This window comes from Lactuca sativa, chromosome 7, assembly GCF_002870075.4.
Source record: "Lactuca sativa cultivar Salinas chromosome 7, Lsat_Salinas_v11, whole genome shotgun sequence".
Lineage (NCBI taxonomy): Eukaryota > Viridiplantae > Streptophyta > Magnoliopsida > Asterales > Asteraceae > Lactuca > Lactuca sativa.
Window position 1 is genome coordinate 194,869,730 of NC_056629.2, and position 18,381 is coordinate 194,888,110.

Here is an 18,381-nt window from a genome sequence, read left to right on the forward strand (position 1 = left end):
TGCTACTTCATGGGTTCTTGATACAAGATATGGTTTCCACATTTGTTCTATTTTGCAAGGCCTAAGAAGAAGTAAGGAGGTGGAACATGGAAGATAAACTTGATTATGGGAAACAGAAGATCGTCACCTGTGACCAGAGTCGGAATTTATTCTTTAGTGTTGAGTAATGGGTTAGGATTAGGTTTAAATAATTGTTGCTATTCGCCATATATGGCAAGGAACATCATTTCTTTTCATGGATTATATAGAAAAGGTTTCAGATATTCATTTGATAATAGTAATGGTTCTATTAATGTTTATTTGAATGGTGTTTTTATTTCAATGCATTTCCTTGTAATGGAATACATGAATCTGTGTTGGTTGTAGACAATTTAGGAAATGATGTGTTGAATGTTGATTTGTCTAATAGTTTAGACAAAGCATGCTTGTGGCATTGTCACCTTGGCCATGTTAACAAGAAACTCATAGCCCAAATCCAAAAGGATGGAGTGTTGGAGTCATTCGACCTTAGGGACGATGACGTGTGTGAGTCTTGTTTGCTTGGGAAGATGACCAAGTCACCCTTTACTAGCACTTGTGATAGGGGCGAGGGTCTATTGGATCTCATACACACCGTTGTGCGTGGGCCCTTTAGATCCACCACAAGGGATGCTTTCTGATTCTACGTGACTTTTATAGATGATTATAGCAGATATGGATATATCGACTTAATCAAGCATAAGTCAGAAACCTTTGAAAAATTCAAAGAGTTTAAAAATGAAGTGGAAAATCAGCTGGGCAGGAAAATCAAGATGATTCGGTCAGACCGAGGAGGAGAGTACCTAAGTCTTGAGTTTCACGAATATCTTAATGAATGCGGAATTGTTTCGCAATTGACGCCTCCGAGAACGCCACAATTGAATGGTGTGGCTGAGAGACATAATCGGACCTTGTTGGACATGGTTCGTTCCATGATGATTTGGGCTTCGTTACCAATAGCTTTCTGGGGGTATGCCTTAGAGACTGCCACCCATATCCTTAATCTAGTTCCCACCAAGAAGGTTGCCAAAACACCTCACGAGATGTGGACAGGGAAAGCTCCCTTGTTGGCACATATCAAGGTTTGGGGTTGCGAGGCTTTTGTAAGACAAGAGACTCATGACAAGCTCGAACCTCGTAGTAAGAAGTGTTATTTCATTGGTTATCCAGAGAATTCTTTTGGCTATCTCTTCTACAGATCGAGTGACAATGTTGTATTCATTGCGAGAAGAGGGATTTTCCGAGAAAGAGTACTCATAAGCCAAGGAGACAGTGGGAGGCAAATCAATCTTGAAGAGCTTCAAGATTCGAGCAATGAAGGAACCTCTAACACTGTAAATCAACCTGAGGAGGAAACTCCTGTTGAACCTGTTGACGAGTCCTTACCTCTTAGACGTTATAGTAGAGCTAGTGTTCCACCCCAGTTGTATGGATTCCATATTACTACTGAAAGGGAAACATTTATTAGTAATAGTACACTGGTAAATTTGGATGAACCTAGCAACTGTAAGGAAGCCATGGCAGGCCCAGAGTCTGCTAAATGGAAGGAGGCAATGGACAGTGAGATTCAGTCCATGTATGACAACCAAGTTTGGAATTTGGTTGACAATGTACCGGGTCGTAAGACAGTCGGGTGCAAGTGGATCTTCAAGAAGAAGACAGACATGGATGGGAATGTACACACTTATAAAGCGCGATTGGTTACGAAGGGATTTACTTAAACTCTTGGAGTTGACTATGATGAGACCTTCTCGCCATTTGCGAAGATAAAGTCTATTAGGGTGATGCTCGCAATAGCTGTGTTTCATGACTATGAAATATGACAAATGGATGTTAAAACTGTTTTCCTTAATGGGAAGTTGGTTGAGGATGTTTACATGAATCAGCCAAAGGGTTTTGTCGATGCGAAGCACCCCAACAGAGTGTGCAATCTTGAGAAATCCATTTACGGATTGAAGCAAGCGTCTCGCAGATGAAATCTTTGTTTCGACGAGAAGATCAAAGAGTTTGGTTTTCTGCGAAGCGAAGATGAGTCATGTGTATATGTCAAAGCCAGTGGGAGTATAGTGAGCTTCCTCGTATTGTATGTTGATGACATACTACTCATAGGAAACGACATCCCGACACTGCAGGAAGTTAAATCATGGCTTGGGAAGTGTTTCGCTATGAAGGACCTTGGAGAGGCTGCCTATATTCTGGGAATAAGGGTAGTGAGAAACAGAAGTAAGAGACTGATAGGAATCAATCAGGATACATATTTGGATAAGGTACTAAAGCGTTTTAGTATGGAAAATTCCAAGAAAGGGGAGTTACCAATCCAAAGCAATACCAAGTTGAGTAAGACTCAAAGCCCGAGTACAGAGGCAGAGATAGTTGATATGAGCCAAGTACCTTATGCTTCCGCAGTTGGCTCGATCATGTATGCTATTACTTGTACTCGCTCTGATGTGGCCTTCGCTTTGAGCATGGTCAGCAGATATCAGGGAAACCCTGGTAGAGCCCATTAGACTGCAGTTAAGAATATTCTTAAGTACCTTCGGAGGACCAAGGAATAGTTTCTAGTCCTCGGTGGGAGTGATGACTTGAGGGTACGAGGGTACAGTGACGTTAGCTACCAGACGGATCGGGATAATTACAGTTCACAGTTGGGCTGGGTCTTTACCCTTAACGGAGGAGCAGTGACTTGGAAAAGTTCCAAGCATGAGACTGTGGCTGATTCAACGTGTAAATCAGAGTACATTGCAGCAAGTGAAGCGTCGAAAGAGGCAATATGGTTGAAGAACTTCATTGGAGACCTTGGAGTTGTGCTATCCATAAAGGAGCACATGGAGATTTTCTATGATAATGAAGGAGCAGTTGCCTAACCAAGGAGCCAAGGGATCACGACAGATCCAAACATATTGACAGAAAATACCATTTCATTAGACATCGGGTAGAAGAGGGACTCCTCATAGCGAAGAGGGTATCGTCAGAAGATAACCCAACAGATACCCTTACGAAGGGACTGAGCAGGGTTAAGCACTTGCAGCACACTAGGAGCATTGGGCTGAAGGATGATATAAGTTTAGGATAGACAGGAAACGTGTAATAGATAAATTTGTACTTGACATTTGATGAATGAATAAAGGTGTGTTATTTATAAGTAAAGATACTATCTTGTGTTGATTATTTATCTATTGTTTCAATTTTGCATGTTTTGACTTCCTGAATAATAAGATTATTCAAACAGTCCACAGTCGCTCATATGTTAGAAGTATATATGAAAGAAGATTGTCATGAATTTGTTTGTAGATTGTCTAAAAGGTTTTAGGCATGGCAAAGGTTTGCTGCGAAGTTCATGAGTGTTTATGAATTATGATTTGAGCATTGGAATAAACCCGCGCTTTCTTGTATCACTTCATGGAATTTATCACGAGTGATCACAAGATGATAATTTCATATAATCTTTAAACCTAGAGATATGGTTATTGTTTATTGGTTAGTTGTGCACTGATAATGCGTAAACGAATCAGTAACTTGATGTTATAAAACAAATTGTTATGTATGATTTAAGCACTGAATAATAAAAGCATATAAGTCGAATTTTATCTGTTCCTTTTATTCTAAGAGGATAAAAGCGATGTCTGGCCACTTGATGATTTGGTTTGACTTATGTGTCGGGCCCGGTCAGGATGAAGTTGATGTGTTCAACTAAGTTCTATGTCAAACTAATCAGGGATCAAGGAACTATATGCTGAACAATAAGTATGATTGTGTTCCATGTGATTGTCAGCATGATATCTAGAACAGAGGATTAAATGATCTATTATCTAAAGGACAAGATTTTGATCAGAGTTAACAGCAGCGTATAAGAACTACGATTGCTAAACCGGATTTTGAAGTCATATGTGAGATATAGTTACTAGACTTATCCAAGTGGGAGACTGTTGGATTAGTGTCTAAGTCCGTAACTATATTTGGTATGTACTTGACCCGGTTGTGCATGGTCTTTTTTGGGTTGCCTTCACCAAAGCAACCTGACAAGATAATTTGGGAGAAAGAGAAGATATTATGATTTATTAATATATTATAGGAACAATATATTAAAGGAGAAATCATATTACTTAACTAATATTAGTCATAAATTAATTAGGAATTAATTTGGTGACTAAAAGAGATTAATTGAATAAATGGGGTTAAACTGTCAAATGTATGATAGTTGAATTTTTGGGCTAGAAAACCTACTGGATTAAAGGGGGAACGAAATTATGATGGGGATCCATCATATTTTCGTCCATAGGCCCTATTCCAGAAGGTTCCATGGGCTGCTTGGTGATTAAGTTGTCCATTAGGGTTTTAGCAGAAAACCCTAGTAGCCTACAGTATAAATAGAGACCCTCACATGCAATTTTCGGCCACTTGATTACAAGAAAAACCCTAGGGCTGATTTTAGCATCCACTCTCCTCTCTCATAATTTCCATCTTGCTTGTGTGGTGTTTGTAAGCCGTTAGAGGAGTTACACTTGTGACTATAAGCTCAAGAACCAAGAAGAATCAAAAGTTTTCAAGCTAATTGGAAGAGGTAATCATTTAGATCTGTTCTTAATGTGTTAATTTCGAATTATGCATGCTAGATCTATGGTTTCAAGTCTTGGATGAATTGCATGTACAATAGAGAAGCCTAGATCCAAGCTTAAGGGTTTTGCAGGAGCACATAGGATGTTCTTATGAGTAAAACCCATCACTTGTTTCATGGGGATTCAAGGGTTCAAGAGTTCTAATGGATAACAAGTACCTAGCAAGTGTTTAAGGCCTTAGGTTATGCATCAAATAAGAGTTTACGGCCATACATAGAGTGTACGGCCGTACACTCTTGACAATCATGAGTTTGATGATGTTTCAAGGCTATGAATCAAGTGCTTATCATGTCTAACTAGATGATTGAGGAAATACTCACACTATTTGTAACATCCATAAAATTTCCAATAAATTTAAACTTTTCAAAAACAATCCAAATCCATTAATTATTACAACTTGTTTTCAAAACAGTTTAAACATCAGAGTATCCCCAGAACCAAATCACAAAATCATGAAATATGAGGAGCGGTACGATCACGCCTTTTCCTTGCCACGATCTCCTGATGTACCTGAAACAATAAACTGAAACTGTAAGCCCGAAAGCTTAGTGATTTACCCCCAAAATACCCACACACATACAACCATACACATACAGTAACAACACAACATACTATGGGTCCAGTCAACCATCAAGTTGGAATACCCCTGGCCCTCAACCGTCTGGTTGGAATGCCCCTGGCCCTCAACCATTGGGTTGGAATGCCAACATACTACGAGTCTAATCATCCTACCGGATGGAATACTCTTGGCCCACAACCATCAGGTTGGAATGCCCACGTTCCTATATCTACAATAACTACTATAGGTCCAATCATCCTTCTGGATGGAATACCCCAGGCCCTCAACCATCATGTTGGAATGCCAACATACTATGAGTCCACTCATCCTACCGGGATGGAATACTCCTGGCCCATAACCATCGGGTTGGAATTCCCACACTGCTACATCTATTCTAACTACTATGGGTCCAATCATCCATCAGGATGGAATACCCCAGGCCCTCAACCATCGGGTTGGAATGCCCACCTACTATGAGTCCAATCATCCTATCGGGATAGAATACTCCTAGCCCACAACCATCGGGTTGGATTGCCACATACTATCAATCAGACATGTGCACCAATATCAGATAACCATATAACAGTCTAACCCGACATACTAGGGTCCTATCATCCTCAGGATGGATTTCCCCACAACTAGCAAACAATCATGTGCACATATAATAGGTGATCTCCTACCAACATACAGACAGTCAAACCTAACTATAGGTCACAAAGCATAACCGCTTCCACTCTACCAAAATATTGATCTAACCAATCAGACCAGCATAACAACCACCCTATCTACCAGGATACAGAGCAATCGGATCATAGTGTAAGTATCTCAAATACAAATTAAAGGGTCGGCCTTGGTGTCTTAGACCCTTGAGTATAGTAAGGATAACTCACCTTGCACTTGCCGAGCTGGAGAGATAGAATCAAAACTCCCGATCACCGCCACGAACACCACAACCTATTACTCCAATGAAACCATAACCATCAGAACCCAAATTACCAACATACCCACGAAAGTCAACTGGTCAACTCTTGGTCAAAGTCTTAGTCCTGGTCAAAGTCAACCTTCCTGGTTGACCCTACTCACCGAGTCAACCTAGTGACTTGCAGAGTTCACTTAACTCTGAAACCCACCATACACGACTCAACTCGCCGAGTCACCCCATGACTCGTCGAGTCCTTCAATCTCCGAGTCTTATCCTGTCCAACTCACTGAGTCACCACTCAACTCACTGATCTGAGTCTTAACCAGAAGAGGTTGGTGGGTTTTATGCTATGACTCGCCGAGTCCAAGAACAGACTCGTCGAGCCTACGACAATCTTCAACAGACTCGCTGAGTTGTTCATCCAACTCGTCGAGTCCATTCCCATCATTATATGACTCGCCGAGTCAACCCATGAGATTCGCTGAGTCTCTACGCGACTCAGTGCCTGAAACCCCAGACCAACTCGCCGAGTCATCTCCCAGCCTCGTTGAGTTTACTTGGAACTTAATCGAACCAAACCCCTACCCGACTCGCCGAGTCATCTCCCAGACTTGCCGAGTTCATACTGGCATTCCCATAATCGAAAGATATAGAGCTACTCCTTTGCTCCAAACAATAGATCTGGGTCCCTAGAGTGCATTAGCAACATAAAGTTGCTACCTTTACGTGCTTTCATGTCCCATAATTCAAAAACCAAGCTAGAAAGGAACTTAACTCACGGGGGATGGCTTTTGCATAGCAATTCAAAGGGCTTTCTGCATATTGGATCCAAATAGAACTCAAATCTGGAGTTCCAACTCCAGATCTAACTCATGCACCAAAATCTCATCATGTTATCTCCAAACAAACCCTATAACTCCATGAAAGATGGATCTAGAAATGAGAAGGCCAAGATAACGATTCATTACCTCCAAAACGACCTCCCACTGAAGAATAATCCGAATCTCCACAAATTTCCTTGATCCAAGCTTCTTGATCTTCAAGATCTCTTCACAAAATCACTTATATAAGCTCCAAATTGCTTCCAAGGACTCTCACTCACGATTTAGGGTTTCTGGATCTCAAAAGGGTAGTAAGGGGGCGGAGGGGTAAGAGTGTTCATTTGGATGGATCGGTTTAATCCAATCCGATCAAGTGAATCCAAATTAATTTCGGTTTTCAAAACGTAGATCCAAATAGTCCAAACTAAATTCAAATCCGATCCGATCCAACCAAATTATAATTCGGTTGGATCGGTTTTTTACAATTCGGTTTTCAAGAATCAAGACATTTAAACAAATATATAACTTTAGTATTAACTTACTCTATAATATAAACTAAAAAATATTGTTTAATTAGTTGTGAACTAAAACTTATAAATAACTATCAAGAAAAATATATTATAGTTTACTACTTTATAGACAATTTTTTTTATAAGAAGTACATATTAAAGTATTATAATTGATGAAAAATTTTAATATATTAAAAGAATAATTTAGTAAATTTATAATTTTTAAAGATATATATTAAAAAGAACAAAATAATAAATTGTAATTCGGTTTTTTTGGACTATTTGGTTTTTATTTTATAAACCAAAACCAATCCGAAATCCAAAATAATAATTCGGTTTTGCTAAAAACCAATCCAAAAATCCAAATATCCGAACCAAATAGTCCGATCCAAATTGTCCAATTGGACAATTCAGTTTTATCCAAATAGTGAACAGTCCTACGGAGGGGTGAACAATAGATCCTTTAAATAGGGTGCAAACCCTAAATCTTAGGGTTTTCTCTTCCCAGCACTGACTCGTCGAGTCCAGCCTCCGACTCAGCGAGTCAGGCCACTTAATAACGTGCTCTTCACACACTCCGACTCGACGAGTTATAGCTCCAACTCGCCGAGTCCACCCTCCTATTTACACTTTACACCCTGAACTCTTGCTTCTGAACTTGGGATGTTACACTATTAGAGGTCTTTGAGGAGTTTACGGCCCAAATGGATGAGTGGTTCACGGCCCACTTTGAAGAACAGTTGAAGATCTTTGTGTTTTGGCTAGTGTTGGAAGATCCTAAATTTAAAGGGGTGTTATAGGAAGAATTGTTGGTAAACCCAGATTTTTTTTTTGAAATGGATAGGAGGTGATAACCGGTGGTGGTTGTGGTGTTGTCGGAAAAATGGAGGCGCGATGAATGAAGATGATGAGAGATGGGGTTGGGACCAAATCTGATTGGGGTTGGGGGAGAGAGAGAGAGAGAGAGAGAGAGAGAGAGAGAGAGAGAGAGAGATTATGTGTATATATGTGAGCATTTTATATTTTCAATTAAAGTATAAAAATAAATATGGAAAATACAAAAAAGAAAATAGAAGGGCAAAATAGTCATTACAAATGCTTTATGAAATTCATGATTTTGTGACTAAAACCAAAAGAAAATCTTGATTTTGAATTATCCATACAAATTGAAAACTTTTTGGATTTTATCCAAATATTTTTTTAATACCATAGGAACCAATTTTACAGTTTTTTTTTTTTTTTTTTTTTGCATGGCTTTATGTTGATTATTTTTTTCTCTTTCGAAAAAAAAAAACTAAACATTTTGTTATTATAGATTTGAAATAACACTTTTTTATTAATTTTTTTATTTAAAATTTGTTTTACGTTCTTTATCTTTAATTTGAGTTTTTTTTTTTTTTTTTTTTTCTCGTTTTTTTTTAAAAAAAAGCTAAAACTTAAGTTCCTAAATCTCAACAAATTGGTAACCTTAGATAGTCTTATAGATAACGATTGCTTATAATTTGAGGCTAAAAAGAAAGATATTTTCAAAATCGGATTCAATTGTGTAAAATCGGGTCGAGCAATCTTACGTATTCCGATACAGTCGGTCAGTGATTCCTTATATATATTCCATGGTTTCCACCTGAAAACTCCGATCTCTCAATCGTCATCCCTTTTTGTTACAAACACCGTCGCCGATAGAGTGATCAATATGGGTGGTGGAGTAGTCATGAGAGCCGCCGCGAAGGTCACTGGGATGGGGGTCTTTAACGGTAGCCTTCGAGGCGCCGGAAACCCCGTCGTTTCCACCGCTCGTCAGGCCAGTGTTTCCGTCGCGTCTGTCGTTTCTTCTTCCGATGATGTGAAATTAGCCATCGCTAATAATGAAAACAAGGCGAATTCATCGGTAGAGAAGGCCTATGATGATTGGGAATTGGCTGGCTCCGAAGATGAGCTTTTTATGGAGGCGAGAGAGCCGAAGCCTAGGGTGGTTTTCGGCGGTGCTCCTACTATTCAAGAGGCCAAACAAGCCACTTATGATCTTAATGATGCTCTTCAGAAGTAAATATTTTTCGTGTTTTTCAGTATTATTGTATACTACATCTGTATATTGTTTGTTTAGTCAATCACTTCTAACAATTTTAGCAATTTCTTATTGCCTCACTCTGTTCGTAATTAGGGTCCATTACTCTGATGGAGTTGATCTTATTAAACTATTCTAATTTTCCAGGACTTATCTGTCTCCGAATGCAACCAATGGTCAAATGTTATCGGCTTTTTCAAATTCTGAAAATGTGGAGACGAAGAATTGTCTTGTTAGTGAATCGTCAGTATCAAACCATGCAATCAAAGCTTTTAAGCTTCTTAACGAAAGCCCATCTGCACAGGTATGTCTGCTTCTACTTGTGAGTTTCTTATGTATACCATAAATGAAGCAAAATCACATTTTAATTCCTTTTTTTTGGTTCTTACCAGAATGTTGTTGCTTCAATTGCTTCTGATCCAAATGTGTGGAATGCCGTTTTGAAAAACGAGGCCCTTGTGGAATTCCTCGAGAATCATCAATCAAGTTAGTAACTTTTCAACTTCTTGAACAAAGTAACAACCCTTTACTTCTTTCTCTTATGAAAAAATCGTTGTTTGAATCATCTTTGTAGGTGTTGTTTTCCCAGAGTTTGATCTAGACGGAAAGGGTTCTTCTACTGATGAGAGTGAATCGAAATCTGAATCTGGAAAGGGTTTCATGGATTATATGAAGGACATCAAGCATAAAGTTACAGTTACAGTGGTTGACATGATGAACAGTTTATCTGATACGTTTCAGACCCTTTTCGGTGGTGCACCAAAAGGAGAATTTACTGTGAATCCAGATGGAACTGCTGGAATATCAATGGAGAAAACCGCCATTGGAGCAACTCTTATGGGATTGGCGATCATGGTTATTACTGTGGTAATAACTAAACGTTCTTAGCACATCATGTTCTTATTTGTCGAAACTTCACCTTCTCTTTTACCTGTTTTGCATATATAGTTTGCATACGTTTATTTTCACGAGTCTTGTTATGAAACAATCCAAACAGTTTCTGCTCTATGTTCATATGTTCTTCCCTAGCTTCTTTGTCCTTACTAAGGCTGTATTAGATTGCATGTAAGCTAAGCTTATGTTTTGAGCTTATTGCCATAAAACTAGCTTAAAAGAGCTATTTGAAATAGCTTAAGTAGTTAAGTTCATGGCAAAATTGTCAAATATACCCTTGATGAAAATGGTAAAATTGTCAAGTATGCCCTTAATGAAAAGTAGGTTCAAGTTTTTAAAGCGTACTTAAGTAGTATTTTAAAATTTTCTAATTTAGTATTAATGCACAAATATTCTATGTCATCATTTTTAACTGTTAAACTTTATTAGGGTTTAATTGTCGACTTCAAGTTTTTTATTAGACGATTAGTGGTTATAAAGGCTAGCTTAGAGGCTGTTTGGTAAGCCTAAGACTAGTTTCATTAAAAGTCAACATTTTAATCTTTAAATATCAAGATTGTTTGGTAACATTAAATATTATTTCTGCCTATTTATGTTTAAAAAACATTGAATGGTTCGCTAGTCCATCATTTATGAATTTTTTTTGGTGAAAATATGGTATTTGCCGATGTTTTAAAAACCAGTTTTTTAATTGAACCGGTTGGGTGACGTTTTCCGGTTCAACCGGTTTAACCGGTTCAATCGGATGGTTAAATGGTTTTATATTTTTATATGTTTTTAATTATCTTGCATACATTAATTACAAAACTTGTGATTTTTTTAGTATTACAAACGTAATTAGAATCCAACATATAAAAACAATCATTATAGAAGTCAAAATCAAACAAAGAAGCCCAAAACAAACACAAAAATCCAAGAATGTCCGGTTCAACCCAGTCCATTCCGGTTCAATTCAGCCGGTTGAACCGGTTTTTTTACCAAAATCGGTCGGTTCAATCCAGTCAGAAAATCGTTACAAAACCGGTCCAAATTGAACCGTTCTCATTCCCGGTTCAACCGGCCGGTTTGAACCGGTTTTTAAAACACTGGTATTTGCTCTCTTCTTATCACTTCAAAACCAAATTCATTTAGAGTCTCTTAATCGTCCAACACTAAATCTTACTGACTTTCTCAAGGGGTTGACTCTCTTCTAATTGATTCCAACAGAAACGCCTAGATACAAACTCTTAACCAATCCCCTATTTAAAGTAGGCCTCCAACTAGCTTAGCTAAACAAATGACCAAATAACGGTTAACCAACTTTATAGCAAAGTACATTATATGTGACAATACTCGACTCATTTAATAGCATAGTCGATCCAAACCAAAGCTACGGTGTTGGAACCTCCATATATGACAACATTTGTGGAATTATCGTTGCTCACCTCTTCTGGACTTGTGGTGCTAGAGTTCCTATGACTTGTAGCATATGTAAAACATAAAGGAGGTCCACTAAAAAACCTAAAGGTGCGTTTGGTTGTAGAAAGTGAAATTTTTCATTTTCCAAAAAAAATAGAAATTTTGAAAATGCGTTTGGTTCGTTTAGTTTTCCAAAGTTTTCTAAGAAAATGAAATTTTTCAGTTTTCCAAACTGTATGTAAATTAGAAAAGTGATTTTTACAGTTTTCCAAATTTCTAAGATGGAAAATGAAAACTCCACCCGTTCCAACCAAACGTGTTTTCATTGAAAATTGAAAATGAAAACTCAACTCTATTTTCTGAAAACATTTTCATAGAAAATGAAAACAGTTTTCCACAACCAAATGCACCCTAAGGGTGCGTTTAGTTGCGGAAAAATAGGCCATTTTTATAGAAAATGAAAACGGTTTTCCACAACCAATTAAAATCAACTAATTTTACCAAAAAATTAATCTTAACTACTTTTTGACTTACCAAACATGACAACATAAAAATACTCAAAAAATAAACTAGCTAATCAGGGTGCGTTTGGTTGTAGAAAAATGTTTTCATTTTCTAAGAAAATGTTTTCAGAAAATAGAGTTGAGTTTTCATTTTTAGTTTTCAATGAAAATTTTAGAAAACACGTTTGGTTAGAAGTGGTGGGGTTTTCATTTTCCAACTTAAAATTTTGGAAAACTGTAAAACTCGCTTTTCTAATTTACACACAACTTGGAAAACTGAAAATTTTTATTTTCTTAGAAAATTTTGGAAAACTGAAAGAACCAAACGCATTTTCAAAATTTCCGTTTTTCTTGGAAATTTTTCCTAGAAAATTGGAAATTTTTCTTCAACCAAACGCACCCTCAGCTAGCTGTAGCGCGCCAAACACGGTCTTAGTTGCATGCCCGAAAGATCAGTTAGTATTCTTCGATTTATCTCCCGAGTAAGATTTATCCCCCGAGTAAAGTGATGTAATTTAGCAATCATTTTTTTTCTTATTCTTAATCACATTTAGAAAATATTTATACAATGTAACATTAGTTTTTAATTATGTATCTAAATATCTTTCTATGTCATTTTATATTTAGCTATCTTTTTTTTTTTCTTATTCTTAATCACATTTAAGATAATATTTCGCACTTCCACTTCCTTCTCTCATCCCTTAACATTGGTCCTCCATAATCCTCCCATTAGCCCTTTTTTATTGCAACTTATTTTGCGTTTTATTTTTGAAGTATCCATAAATTACCAATAGAATGGATTACTAATACAATCATACATTGGATACTAATTGAACATAGAGTACATATTTATTCTTGTTTTTTGGAACACTTAGCTTTGTTATAACCATGACATTAGGACCAAGGACCCCCTTGTTGCTAACTATGTTTTCAACTTTATATCAACAACTTTACAAATTACACAATGTTCAAGAACACAAGGGGGTTACATACACATATGTTTTCATATACACTTCTATAATCCTGTCTTCTTCCCTGTTATGTTGCAAATGAGGTTGTAATATTCTCCTCCAATTTAAGAACACTTTTAAACCAATCAACAGATTTCTTTGGGATTCTTGTGAGATTATTCTTGTAATCCACATAATACAATCCAAATCTAATCGTATACCCATAATTCCATTCCCAGTTATCAAGAAGTGACCACACAAAATAACCACGCACATCACAACCATCTTCCCTGTGCATTAATCACAACTCTTTTACTTTGTTCAAGGGTAATTGCGTCTTTTTACACATAATAGCAACTTACTCACATTTATTTACCAATATGTAACAAATGAAGGATATTTCCCATATCATTAGTGAAATTTATGCATATTATTGATGAAGAAATGTAAATACCAAGTATGTTGCTATTAGGGGTAAAAAGGTAAAAGTATGGTAGTGAGAGTAAAGTAGGTTGATATTTACCTAATAGCAGCTGATAGGTTTGATAAGTAGTCCCTATGGTAATTTATTCTCTTGTCATCCTGCAATGCCTCTTGTAAATCTATACTAGATTTATTTGGGTCATCCATACCTGAAAGATTTGAGTTTTTAATATATAAATTATAAATATGTCATGAATTGAAGTAAAAACATTTGGGTTATGAGTCTTTAAATGAGATATATACCATTTTCAGTGATGATTACTGGTGGATTCCCGTATTTTTCTTTTATATATATCGCTAATTTTCTCAAACCCCATGGCACTATATGTAACCAAGTAGAAGTACCCTGAAAAATGATATTGGTAATTATATTTCATAAGTTTTTTGGGGAATTACTTAAAAAATTATTATATTTCGGACAATTTTGTAATTTGTCCTTAAGTTTTTCTGTATGATTTCTCCATCAAAATGCCACAATTGAAGGTTACCTTTTCTCCAATGGATTTTCCGTTTCTTGAAGCTACATTACACAGGAATACAAATTAATAAGTTAAGAATAAACAAAATTTCATTTTTAAGTTATGAAACTTGATTTTTGTTTGAAAATATGAAATGGGAATGTATCTTTATTTAAAAATCTTACAAGGTGTAATGACAGCAGCATCAGTTGAAGCATCTTTGAGTATGAATTTCCGGATTCTTGTTTTATCATTTTTAGCGTATAATGAGGTGTAATGGTTAATTCCAACAAAGTCCAGGGTGCCAATTAGAAACTCTGAAACTTCAGGGGTGATTTCTGGTAATCTTTCATCTACTAGCGTTTGCATAGAAAGAGGATAGTTTCCAAGAAGAAGAGGATCAAGAAACCTGATGCACTTTACTCTGCGTTACACAGTGAGATTGGTTTTACCCCCAAATAACAATCTTCTTTTTCTCTTTTTCTTTTTTCTTTTTTTTTTTAATAAATCAATCTGGTTAAAAATTAAAAAATTACCAGCCAAGTCCAAAATCCATTGCTCGAGTTGCAGCTTCTTGATCTTCATCAGATTCAGAAAAAGGTTCATACCATTTGATATCTAATGATATCCCAATTACACCTCCTTGTTTTGCCTGAAAATTACACAAATCAAGATATTCATTCATATAAACACAGTATCATTGCTTTCTTTCTTTTTTCCTACAAATTTGGTTGAAGATATACCTTGAAATGATCATGGTAGCCATGGTAAACAGTGGCATGAGAAAGCAGAATGTTGTGAGCTACAATGTAAGGTTCCTCAGATGATTTTCCCTTCTTACATAATAAATGGAATAGAAAAGAGCATCTCCCTGGTGCTTGAATACCATAATCATAGCCTTGAATTGCAAAACCATGAGGCTCATTGAAGGTGATCCAATGTTTCACTCTATCACCAAATTCTTCAAAACATGTAAAAGCATAATGCTTAAAATCCTCTCTGCAAAACACATGATTGATTTCTGTAAGTTTCTTTTTAAGATATTTACTGTTTATTAAGGTAAATAGTAAATAGTAATTAACTTGCTTACATTATCTGAGTGTTCAACCATCCTTCGTATTTATCTTCAAGTGTTTGTGGAAGATCCCAGTGATACAAAGTTGCATATGGCTGGATTCCTGAAAGAAACATGTTCATCGGGATCATATACTATTATTTCATATGGTTTTTGATGCAAATTGAGTGAAAATGACCTTTTTCCAATAAAGAATCAATGAGGTTGTTATAGTATTCAATCCCTTGAGGATTCGGTTTGCCTGTTCCATCTGTTAACATTGAAATACGTTTTAGTTTATCTGCCACTTTCAAAGAAATCGACAGTATATCATATTATTATAGAATCATTAAGGTGATTAGTAAATTTACTTGGAAATATTCTTGACCATGATATTGAGAATCTATAAGCATCCATTCCCAGATTCTTCATCAAGTCGATATCGGTCTGATGATAGAAAATAAAAAATTGTTTACACTGAGTCAACGATACTGAATTCGTTTAATATTTGATTGGTTGTAATCAAAATAAAGAAAGGAATCGAATATTGACTGGAGTAGAAGTTAAGTTTTGACATCGATGCTTGCTTAATTCGAGAAATTTGAACCTTGAAGCGATGATATTGATCGACAGCCTGATCCGCATTGCTGAAGTCCAATATCCGTCCTGTAAGTATCACCATCACCGTTGAATTAGCCATATCCAGTTACAAATACATGTTCAAGTAATCAAGTTCGTGTAAAGTGTTAAAAACAGGAAGAGAATTGAACTCTGCTTACCAGGTAGCCTTGAGAAAGTATCCCAGATGCTATCTCCTTTATTTCCTTCGTCAACTGCTCCTTCAAACTGCCATAAATAAACGACCCTGTTAAATATCTCTAGTATGCACACAACATGCTCGAGTAAATGTCTGAAACGATTGAGAAAAAAAAAAGTAAGACAAACCTGATAGGCAGAAGAAGCAGTTCCGAATGTAAATCCATCTGGGAAATCAGCTCGGCTTGTAGATTCCGATCTCAAGAACATAGCTGTTGTAAGCAACAGCGAAAGAAATAAAATCGGTTTCATGAAGGTTTGATGTTTGCATAATGTTTATGGCGTGGAAGTATTTATAAATGCCGATAGTGACGTTGAGTGGATGATAATATTTAAATAGCAAAATCAAGAGAAATGAAGGATGTGACGATGCGTGGAGATGACGCGTCGGATAAGCAAGGATGATGGATGATCCGAAGCGGTAGAATTTGTCCTGTCGATATCGTTTATTATTGTCTTTTAAAACACGGCTTTTAAAATAAAAGAAATAACTACATGACTTTTTTTTATTCTTCACTATAAAACAATTTAAATTGTTTTTAAGCATTTTATTATTTAGAAATTTGTCTTTTAAAACACGACTTTTAAAATAATAGAAATACTACATGACTTTTTTTTATTCTTCACTATAAAACAATTTAAATTGTTTTTAAGCATTTTATTATTTAGAAATTTGTCTTTTAAAACACGACTTTTAAAATAATAGAAATACTACATGACTTTTTTTTATTCTTCACTATAAAACAATTAAAAAAAATTTTAAGCATCTTATTATTTAGAAATGAAATTTATAAAATGATATGCGATAAGGATTAACGTAGGAGAGAGGTAAGGGTAGGTAGCAACTAGCCATTACGACGAATTACGAATGTATACTCTGATCGTTTTTAAATGACAAGTAACTTCGTTTTATTTTATTTAGGTGAGTTGAATTTAGCAATATTTAGTAAAATAAAAAGTTGTGGCAAATAAATTTAACCTCGTTTACATATAAAAAAAATTAGTCACAGACAGAGAATTCTCTATATCTTTAAATATTCTACGATTTTATTTTTTTCATCCATTTTGATTTTGTCATAATTTTTTTATTTGTAAAAAAACTGAAAAAATCAAAATTTTATAATAGGATTCTCTACAAAATTAATAGTCATGAAAATTTGAAAAAAAAAATACATTTAATTTTTCATTTTTACATAAACCCAAAAAAAGTAAATAAGAAATCACCAAATGTCATAAAAAAAAGGGAGGGGATGGCCTACACAAAGTTTTAAAATAATAATAAAAATAATAATAAAGTTTAAGGTTCATACTTCAATTTAAACATATTCACACGTCGTATTCAAAAAATTTTGGATGGAATTCAAAAACTTTTTCGCTTGCATAAGGTTCAAACTCAAAGTTTTTTTGTGTTTTAATCCATAAACAAATTAAAAGGATTGTTTTATCATTTTAATTTCTTTTTTTCTTTTTTTAAATCTATATTAATATATTTTCAATTTAGAAATAATAAAAAAACAAATTCAACTACCATCCCCCATATCTCTCTCTCTCTCTCTCTCTCTCTCTCTCTCTCTTTATTTTGACTTTCTTTCTCTCTTTGACTCTCTTTCTCATTCTCATCGAGTAACACCAGCATTCAACCTGGAATCAAATGAAAAAAAAACTCAAATAAATCCATGTCAAAATTGGAATAAGAGTCAGTGAAGCATTAACATCAACTTGCGCATAGCTTACCTGCAACTTGAAACTCGAATGAAGAAAAAACTCAGATGGCAACTTTCTTTCCTGCTGAAAAACCTTTGACAAATGACACCTATTTCTCGATCGTCATCTTCTTCCCCTATTAATCAAACACACATCCACACAATAAAATGTTCATTTTTTTCATGAGGCATGATGTCAGTAAGTACTTTTGTAAGGGTGTAACTTAAACAAGAGGAAAATGCCAATTAAATTAACATACGATGATTGTTTATAGGAAGGGTAATGAAAACTCATTCAGACAATTCCACAAACACTTTAAGTAGCTACAAATTCACATCATTTTTGCAAAAAAGGAAAAACCTTTAAGAAACTCAGTTAAAGAATTTAAATCATCACAATATAAACACGAACCTCCAGCAACTAAGCACCATCTTCTTCCTCAGAATCGGACAAGAAAACCTCAAAATCGGACCTTGAAACGAATTTTACTCGAAAGAATATACTGTGTAGTTTAAATCACAAGACATGGCTCATAAAATCAAGTTGATTCTTGTTAGAAAAGTCATGTACGATGGCGCAGTTCTAACTGTTTTACCTGCAAGATGAACAGA

General features: G+C 35.7%; 2 protein-coding genes across 2 annotated transcripts; one reads left to right on the forward strand and one right to left on the reverse strand.

Moving 5' to 3' along the window:
- Positions 1-8,966: 8,966 nt before the first annotated feature.
- On the forward strand, positions 8,967-10,538 carry LOC111901016 (uncharacterized). The gene is made up of 4 exons (XM_023896882.3): positions 8,967-9,488; positions 9,658-9,814; positions 9,903-9,996; positions 10,085-10,538. The coding sequence occupies exons 1-4, from the start codon at positions 9,139-9,141 to the stop codon at positions 10,396-10,398; spliced, it is 915 nt and encodes a 304-aa protein (XP_023752650.1). The 5' UTR covers positions 8,967-9,138; the 3' UTR covers positions 10,399-10,538.
- A 2,563-nt stretch (positions 10,539-13,101) lies between these two features.
- Positions 13,102-16,354, reverse strand: LOC111901015 (putative beta-glucosidase 41). Its single transcript, XM_023896881.2, has 13 exons — positions 16,196-16,354; positions 16,030-16,096; positions 15,858-15,916; positions 15,622-15,697; positions 15,450-15,521; positions 15,287-15,374; positions 14,940-15,195; positions 14,733-14,848; positions 14,382-14,605; positions 14,227-14,258; positions 13,982-14,084; positions 13,779-13,887; positions 13,102-13,545 (listed from the first exon to the last, which is right to left on the reverse strand). Exons 1-13 carry the CDS (start codon positions 16,316-16,318, stop codon positions 13,344-13,346), a joined length of 1,527 nt encoding a protein of 508 aa, XP_023752649.1. The 5' UTR covers positions 16,319-16,354; the 3' UTR covers positions 13,102-13,343.
- Positions 16,355-18,381: the final 2,027 nt, after the last annotated feature.